Here is a 9,391-nt window from a genome sequence, read left to right as displayed (position 1 = left end):
CAATAGGAGGGAAATCCTGTCCATACCCAGCTAGAAAAAACCATAAAGGCACTGATGTTCATTTACTGAAGTGGTGTGCAGGAAGTGTTCATCTTGTTATTATTTGTTGGCAATGTAATGGTGTCTTGTATAGAGTTGGCAAAACTGTTTGTTATCTCAAATAGTGGATTTGTGTGTTACTGTAAATAAATTACTGAACAAATTACTGCAAAAAAAGTTGAATAAAGTTAACATTTTAAATTAATGGGGTAAAAAAAACATGTTGTCATAGGAGGGGTGCGGGGGAGGGCCTCCAAACGTCTAGAACCGGCTCTGGGTGTGTGTGTGTCTGGTGGGATCACGTCTATCTACAGGATATTAGATGAAGAGTGAGTTTATATAAAGGGAGTGAATATAGATAAGACTAATATCACATATCACTATTTTTCACAGTTTGCACCATGACAGTCTAGAAAATCAGGAAACTATTTATCTTACAGTAGTGGACGTGATGGACAGGGACTGATATCAGAGAGAGTAATGGCGGGAGGATGAGTCATAGACACTGATGAGTGAAAAAAAAACCTACTGATCTTACAGTAGTGGACGTGATGGACTGTGTGCAGTGTGGTGTGATGATCATTGAGATATTTCTAATGTGAGTTGTGAGTTAGTGTGGTGTGGTTCCTCTCCTCCACAGAGTGTCAGTGTGTCGTATCACATCCTCCAACTCAGCACCTGCAGTCGCTCCCAGCTGCAGCAGTGCAGTCTCTCTACAATCTGACTGAGGGAGGTTTTTGTACGACTCTATAACACTGTGTGAACCAGTAGCCAGTGATTTCATGGTAACTCTGACAGTAATAATCTCCTGCATCTTCAGTCTGGACTCCACTGATGGTCAGAGTGAAATCAGATCCAGATCCACTGCCACTGAAACGAGCTGGAATACCCGACTGTAGCTGATTTGCGAGTTTAATCAGGAGTTTAGGAGCTTCTCCAGGTTTCTGCTGATACCAGTGTAAATAATGGCCGTATGAACTGTGATGATACACCGCCTGACTGGTTCTACAGTTGATGGTAACTGTTTCTCCTGGAAGAGCAGATTTCACTGCAGGAGTCTGAGTTACTGTGGCTTGACCGCTGCATTCTGAAAAAAATATTTTTAATGTAACATAAATTTTAAGTAAGTGAAATATTATAATAGAAACAATGAGTGTATTTGTATGAACAGATCATTGTAGAGATAAAATATGAATCAGTGTCTGACCTTGAGTCCAGAGGATCAGTGTCCAGATGAAGACGGGGATCAAAGTCATGGTAGCTGTGGGTGAAGTTGCTGTAGCAGCAGCTCTCAGTCATGAAGTGTTAAAGTCACAGCGCTATAAACACTCCCAGAGCACTGAAGCATGGGATTTGAATGCAGAAATCATTTTCACAACGGACATGATACAAACAGAACTGAAACCAGTACGACAAAAAAAAACCCTAATTTCTCAGAATTTGTATTTGCGGTGCTTTCCTTATTAAATCAAGCTTTTAAATAGAGGTACAACACTATATGCTTTATACTTTATCAAAACAACTTCATATGAACTGTTTCCTGTTTGCACAAAATCTGTCAACATAAGCACTTCTCTTTGTGGAAGGTGTTCACTCTTGTTTTTATTTCAATTAGAAATCTCAACACTATTTTAAAATCTCTCACAATTCCCTGGCTGCTGGCTTGTAAAACAACAACACTAGGAAGTAGGGGTGTAACGATACATTCTCCAAGATTCGATTCACGATACTGGATTCACGATTCGATTCAATTTGATTTCGAACAAAACTTTAATGAAGAAAAAAACTGACTTAAAAGATTCCCTTTTTTAATTCTGAATAATAAAGAATGCAAAACAATGTGCATTTATGTCTGGATGAAACGAAATGAATCAAAAATGACTAGGAACAGAGGTTTAATATGGTAAACAAAATGCACTACAGGTTATCTTAAAAATGAATAAATTGATAAATTCTCTCCGTAGCAGCGACTGAGGTGTTATCTTACCCCGGAGATAGAGCTCCAAAGGTGGCTAAAGTGCAGCTTCTTCTTTGGGCACGGTGAGTCGATGGTGTAATCTGAAGGCTACTTAAGAGCTCTGTTTAACTCTTATAACCTGGTTGTGTAACACACATCAGTCTGAACAGGGTTTCGCAGTTTTTTGTGATTGTTGTGGCCAAAAATGCTTGATTATGCTGCTGGTTTTAAAAAAATGTATTTGTGGAGTTTTTGTGCTTTTTTTGCAGAAAAATACTTGAATTGGCGAAACTGCAATCGCACAAAATTGTTTTGCACGGTCTTTCACAGTGATGTTTGTTGTTAAATGAGACCTTTTAGCTGTGATATTGTCCGATGCATGTGAATCGCTGACGGCTTTGACTGAATGTGTGTTGTGATGACGTCACATGACGTGTCTTGGCCCAAATCTGCAGAAAATCTGTGGAAATTTTGTCGCAACCTTCTCCGAATATTGTGGCGTTTCCGTGATTTGGGGCTCATTTCTATGATCGCAAAATCCTGCAGGGACTGACAAATAATGAATGTTGGGAGCTGTGATCAGGCGCTATCGGTCACTTCACAACCGCAGATGATTCGCAATGGTGAAACATGAGATCATGTGACCAGCATGCTCCAAACATTTTCATTTTATGGATGTCCAAACAGTGCAACTGCACTCGATACATAACTAATAGAGGGATAATTTACACAAAATAAATCGCACATTTCGGCAACGCACATTGTTGCATCGTGATGTATCGTTACCCCTACTACACAGGTTTCCATTCCAATAATACCAAATTATTAGTAATGTTTCATCAATACTGACTTGTGCTAGTGAGGTAAAATTTCAAAACTCTGTTAGAAAGGAGAGAGAGACCATGTGAAGAAAAAAAAAAAGAAAAACACAAAAACAACTTTAAATTTTACTGTAGGCTACAAACAAGTTTTATTCTAGGTGACGGGGTAAAAAAAAATAAAAAAGGACAAAAAGAAAGCATTTTTTCCTAATGTGAACAATTAACATCAAACTCACATATGTACATACTGAAAAACAAAAAGAAAGAAAGAAAGAAAGAAAGAAAGAAAGAAAGGAAAAGACAAGACACTACAAGCCTGATTGCTCCTAAAGGAACTATTGTGATGACTGCTCAATTCACTGCGACAGAGAGTATTTAAACAGTGACAAGGATCCATCCGATTGGCACCCTTTCCAGGGTGTACCCCACCTTGTGCCCGATGCTCCCTGGGATAGGCTCCAGGTTCACCGTGAACCTAAAAAAGATAAAGCGGTATAGAAGATGGATGGATGGATGGATGGATGGAAGCTTCCATCCAGCCACAGGACGACTTTTTCCACCTAGCAGATGAACAAAGACTACACAGGGCTGCAGGAGATAAATGTGTTGTTTCACAGCCCCCTCAGCTGGACTGAGGGTGTCACATTCCTGCAACACACACACACACACACACACATGCACACCTGAAGGGAAATCCAGAAGAGGAGATGTAGATGGTTGGACTTCCACATCTGTTTGTTTGTTTGTTTGTTTGTTTGTTTTTCTCTTCACACAATTATTAATCTCTTTGCTCCATTTTGTCCTTGGGAGGCTGGAGGAACGTCCTGTTCTTCTTCTCCTTACTTTTACCTTTGGCTTGGAAGTTTTTCCTCACTTTTCCCCATCAATGAAGCAGCTCCATCTGTGTAGCATGCAACTAAATGATTATAGGGAATGTTTTGCTTGGTGAAGTACGTATCAATCGCATGGAAAGTGTCTTCTCCTCGTGTCGTTGTTGATAAATTTGTAGACAAAATAAATTCCCGCTTCATTTAATATATTCCCGTTTTCCATCCAAGCCATCGTGTAAGGCCATCGTGGCATTGGTGACCAAGGCCTATGCAGTAGTAATCTTGCTTGTGGGTCACTGCAGACAATAACAGTGTTGCAGGCTTACCAAGCAGACCCACTGAGTGAGCTTGACATATGGTATGGCAGCAACTTCTTGGGATTTGTGAAGAAAAGAATTTCACTGCGCTGTAATATATATGTGACATTCTCACAATTGTTCCCCACCTTTGCTGTTAAAATAACCTCCACTCTTCTGGGAAGGCCTTACATAGATTTTACAGAATTTAATATTTAATATGGGAATTTAAGCCCATTCAGTTCAACTAAATGACATGGCCAGCAAACAGTCTGGATATCAATCCATCTTTCAACTGCTTTCGAGAAAGTTGAAACCAGCTTGATGGAAAAAAATTGTTTTTCCTTAGTGAAGGCCCTGCCTCAAAGAATTCAGACCATCATAAAAGCCAGAGGAGGAGCAACAAAGTACTAATTGTGATGTTGAATGCATAGTTTCATCCAGGTCAAGGTCTTCATCAGGACTGGAAGAAGCTCGTCATGTGGAGGAGAGAACGAGGGAGAACGGCATGAAGAGAGAAAAAAACGACGACGTTGTGGTTATCAGTGTGTTGAAAGTTGGGTCATGTATAGAGAGCAATTGTTAGCTCAATAAATTGGACTGAAATATTCTTGACAAAAGTTTAGGACATTGGACTTTCCATCCAAAACATTTAACACTGAATCAGCCAGGAGGCTGGATACCTGTTAGCTTGGTAGCCATTAGCTTTTCTGACACGGAGTAACACAGACATTAACAGAGGTGAGCTCTCCCAACGAACCAAAGTGAGTTTAAAACCTGTGGCTAGGCCGCAGAGACTCCAAGGATCTCACATACAGCGATCTCACATACAGAAATCTGAGTTGCCATGAAGTTCAGTCCTCTGGCAATACTGGAAATCCTCATACTGACAACAAAGACATTGTGCCACCGTGACCGGAGTGCAGCCAGTTACTCCTAAACCATGAGTGAGTTTTACTTAATTTAGCTCTTACAGTGACCGAAGCAGCCATTTGTTTTTAGGCCTCAATAAACATGAGTCGTGCATTGGGCCTGCAACTGCTCTAAGGAGTAGAAGTTTATTATGGCGTTTGTGTAGGTGAGCCCACAGTACCTGTAAATAGTATGTTCTTAAGGTTAATATAATACATACATGTTAAGTGCATATAAATAACATCTGATGATGAAGTATATATTTGTGTTCTGCTGTTTTGAGTACAAATACAAGAGGTAGAAACTTGTGTAGACGGCAGTAGACTAATATCAAGATAATAAAGGACTGAACAAGATCTTGAATGACCTCTGTGCACAGAACTGACAAGATCCTCCTGATGTAAATGAGAAACCTGCATGACTGAATCAGGTTAGGAATATGAGGAGAGAAATTTAAATGGTTGTTCAGAACTAGCTCAAGGTTTCCTGTGTTGTCAGATAGTGTGATCCAATAGTTCTTCTGGGAAATCAAAAAATCTTGACATGGGGAAGGATCTCCAGGGAAATACAGCAGCTCAGTGTGTCTGAGACTTAGTTCCCTTTCAAAGGGAACTTCAACGTTGCATTTAGCATAACAGTATGCAACATCTCGTTCCCTTCTCAGGGAACAGGGTTACATGCGTAACCTCGACGTTCCCTTTCAAAGGGAACTTCGACGTTGCATTTAGCATAACAGTATGGGAATGCCCCCGCGCGCGTGACTGGTATCTGAAGCTTGTGTAAAATCATGCCTCTCCTTGTAGGCCTGCCATGATCAGGTGACGTGGTAATTAAGCGTGTCGCATGATATATATATATGGCACCTGTAAACCACACTGCCAGCCTTATTATCTTCAGCGAGACTGCATGTCTGTGGTTCGTGTGACAAAGAAAAAAAAAAGAAACACTTCATTTCTACTCTGTATTTCTCAATATCTAAACTGTTCTATCCCTTTTTTAGAAAAAGAAAAGAAAAGAGAGTGAAATAATGAGCGAGAGGGATTTCAGGATGTGTGTTATGCCTTGCTCCCATTTCATCATGGGAGGAGATGGACACGCTTTCTGTGTGAAGTGTTTGGGTGTAGAGCATGCTACAGCAGCCCTCAAGGGGTCTGACTGTCAGCACTGTGTGCATTTCACGATTAGGCAGCTACTCTCTCGGCTCGCCCTCTTCTTGTCGGAAGGGAGTTGGGTTTCAGAGCCTCGCGGATCTGGGCCAGCCACTGCCGAGGCAGCCAGCCGGCTAAGGTCGTGGGGTTCTTGTATGGATTTGGAAGAGGAGCCGGAGACGAGCGCTGCTCTATCTCTTGCCGTCTTCAGGGTCCTGCTCTCCGCCTGACTTTAGAGCTCGCATCGCGACTCCTCCTTCCCCTATGGAAAGCCAAAACACCCTTGCTGACTCCAAGGAGTCGGTAGAGGGTGCCATTGCAGAGCTGCGCCATGCCACAGATTTATCTCTCCGCGAGACCAAACAAACGGTCCGTCATATCGGCCGTTCAATGGGTAGCCTGGTTGTGGCGGAGAGGCACCTATGGCTCAACCTCCTAGGGATGGGGGACAAAGATAACGTCTCCTTGCTGAATGCCCCTGTTAAACCTTCCGGCCTGTTTGGCGACGCGGTTAATGCCATCGCCGACAGGTTTCGCGAAGCAAAAAAGCAAACGCCAGCGTTCAGCCAGTTCCTTCCCCGTCGTGTCGAGTTCCTACGGGCCTCTATGAGTGGAGCCCGGGCCAGCGCTGGTGCGAGGAAGATGCAGAAAACGAGTGTGGCGGCCCGCCTCCCCCCGCAGAAAGCCAGGGGGACCGGGCGGTCACAGCCACAGCCTGCTAAGAGGCCTGATCTAAGAATGATCATAAAAGCAATGCAGGCAAGGAAGCTAACATCACTGAAAGACCATTTGGTAGCGTGGAAAATACTGCCAAATGTGTCCCCATGGGTTCTGTCTACCATAGAAAAGGGTTACCAGGTCCACTTCAGAGCTCGACCCCCCCGGTTCAGAGGTGTGCTCACCACAGGTGTCAGCACAGAGCAGAGCCCTCTGTTAGCGCAGGAAGTAAGTTTCCTTTTGGACAAAGGGGCCATAGAACATGTACCCCGTTCCCTAAGGGAAGGAGGTTCTTACAGCCGTTATTTCCTGATGGGAGAAGATGGGAGTATGTGGCCAATTTTAGATCTGCATAATCTGAACTGTACTCTTTGGACACAAAGGTTCAAGATGCTGGCGCTCAAACTTATCGTGCCACATATTCAGTCCGAGGACTGGTTTGTGACGATAGATCTGGAAGATGCATATTTCCACATAGGAATATCGCCCAGTCACAGGAAGTTCCTGAGGTTTGCATTTGGAGAAAACACATACCAATTTCGGGTTGTTCCCTTCGGGCTAGCTTTATCCCCTCACACCTTCACAAAGTGCATGGATGCTGCTCTGGCTCCCTTGCGACTCCAGGGCATCCGCGTACTAAACTACCTGGACGACTGGTTAATTCTAGCACGATCCAGGGAACAGGCAGTTCAAAATTGAGATGTTGTTCTTGCCCACATGAGGAGCTTGGGGCTCAGGTTGAACAAGAAAAGTATGCTTTCTCCAGTGCAGAGACCGTTTCAGTGGTGGCTGAAAAGTCGAGGGTTTCATCCGAGGATGAAACCTCTGAGAGTGATCAGTGTCACGCGGCGATGCCTACGTGCTCTGAGTATTTGGAGGTGCCCATAGTTTCTAGCCTCGGGTCACACTCTAGGGGTGTCTCCTTACCACAAGACGGTAATTACAGACACGTGCCTCACGGGCTGGGGTGCAGTCTTAAATGGCTGTCCAGCTCACGGTCTTTGGAGCGGCCCTCATCTGGAGTGGCATATAAATCGCCTAGAGATGCGGACCGTATTCCTAGCACTGAAATTCTTTCTTCCTCAGTTGACAGGCCACCATGTGCTAGTTGTGTCAGACAACACAGCGGTGGTCTCATATATCAACCACTAGGGAGGGTTACGTTCACTCCCCCTGTTCAGGCAGGCGCAGCTAATCCTTCTCTGGGCAGATGGAAAGTTCTTGTCAGTGAGTGCAATGTACTTTCCGGGTAGCCGGAATGTAGGGGCAGACATCCTGTCGAGGCAGGGACTGAGGCCCGGTGGTTGGAGGCTCCCTAAACAAGTGGTGGAGTCCATATGGCGGAGGTTCGGGCAAGCGGAAGTGGATGTGTTCACCTCCGATGAGACAACACACTGCTCGCTGTGGTTCGCCCTCACTCCTCCTGCACCACTGGGGCTGGACGCCATGGTGCACATGTGGCCAAGGTCACGTCTATATGCTTTCTCCCCTATCTCTTTGTTCCCACAAGTTCTAGCGAGAGTTCGCCAAGACCGTCTACGTCTGCTGCTAGTAGCACCTTATTGGCCAGCTGGAATATGGTTCTCAGAGATAATTTCCCTGCTCGACGGCACTCTTTGGGAGATTCCCATCCGCAGGGATCTACTGTCTCAAGCCGGAGGGCTGATTTATCACCCTCGGCCAGAACTATGAAAACTGTGGGCATGGCCCCTGAGGGGCACCAACTCATAGATTCTGGTCTCATAACTGAGGTTGTTAAATGCTACAGCACCATCCACAAGGAACCTGTATGCGCTCAAGTGGCGGCTTTTTGACTTGTGGTGTGAGGAACGTTAGCTAGACCCAGTGAACTGTGCAATAGCTACAGTCCTGGAGTTCTTACAAGAACGTTTCTCAGCAGGGTTGGCTACTTCTACAATCAGGGTTTACGTGGCCGCCATTTCGGCCAACCACGCCCCTGTTGATGGAGCCTCTGTGGGGCAACAACCTCTAACTCCGAGGTTCATGCGTGGTGTCAGACGGCTGAGGCCCATCTGCAGGCTGCAAATACCTTCCTGGGACCATTCTGTGGTCTTGGAAGGTCTGTCAGGGGCCTCATTTGAGCCCTTAGAGTCAGTCTCTGTGAAGCTTCTGACTCTAGAGTTAGCTCTTCTACTGGCCCTGACATCTCTCAAATGAGTGTGAGATCTAAAAGCTTTCTCTGTTGCCCGTTCCTGCATTGACTTTGCCCCTGGACTAGCCAAGGCCTTCCTGTATCCTAGACCGGATTATATTCCGGCCTAGGATAGCCTAGTGCCTACATCGGCTGCCCACCCTGTGGTGTTGCAGGCCTTCTGCCCTCCTCTGTTCCTCACACCGGAACAAGAGAGGCTGCACCTGCTCTGTCCAGTAAGGGCTCTCTTCACTTACGTCCACCACTCCGGCCAGTGGCGTAAGTCGGAGCAGCTGCTGGTCTGCTTTGGCGGCGATAGTAAAGGTGATGCTGTGTCAAAGCAGCGCATCTCTAATTGGATAGTGGAAGCAATCTCTATGGCTTACGAGGTGCGCGGTCTCGCCACACCTCTGGGCATAAGAGCTCATTCCACTAGGGCGGTCGCCTCCTCGAAGGCTTTCTCCAAAGGGGTATCCTTACAGGATGTGTGTGCTGCTGCGGGATGGTCTACACCACACA

The 9,391-nt window shown here is 45.2% G+C and overlaps 1 gene segment (V, D, J or C); it reads right to left on the bottom strand.

Moving 5' to 3' along the window:
- Positions 1 to 595: 595 nt before the first annotated feature.
- On the bottom strand, positions 596 to 1,332 carry LOC108274617 (probable non-functional immunoglobulin kappa variable 6D-41). The segment is given in 2 exon segments: positions 596 to 1,126; positions 1,247 to 1,332. Coding segments are annotated over 2 exon segments (423 nt in total).
- Between the last annotated feature and the right edge of the window lie 8,059 nt (positions 1,333 to 9,391).

The sequence above is a fragment of the Ictalurus punctatus genome, chromosome 14 (assembly GCF_001660625.3).
Source record: "Ictalurus punctatus breed USDA103 chromosome 14, Coco_2.0, whole genome shotgun sequence".
Lineage (NCBI taxonomy): Eukaryota > Metazoa > Chordata > Actinopteri > Siluriformes > Ictaluridae > Ictalurus > Ictalurus punctatus.
The sequence above is the reverse complement of the archived record's forward strand: the minus strand, read 5'-3'. Positions and strand labels throughout refer to the sequence as shown.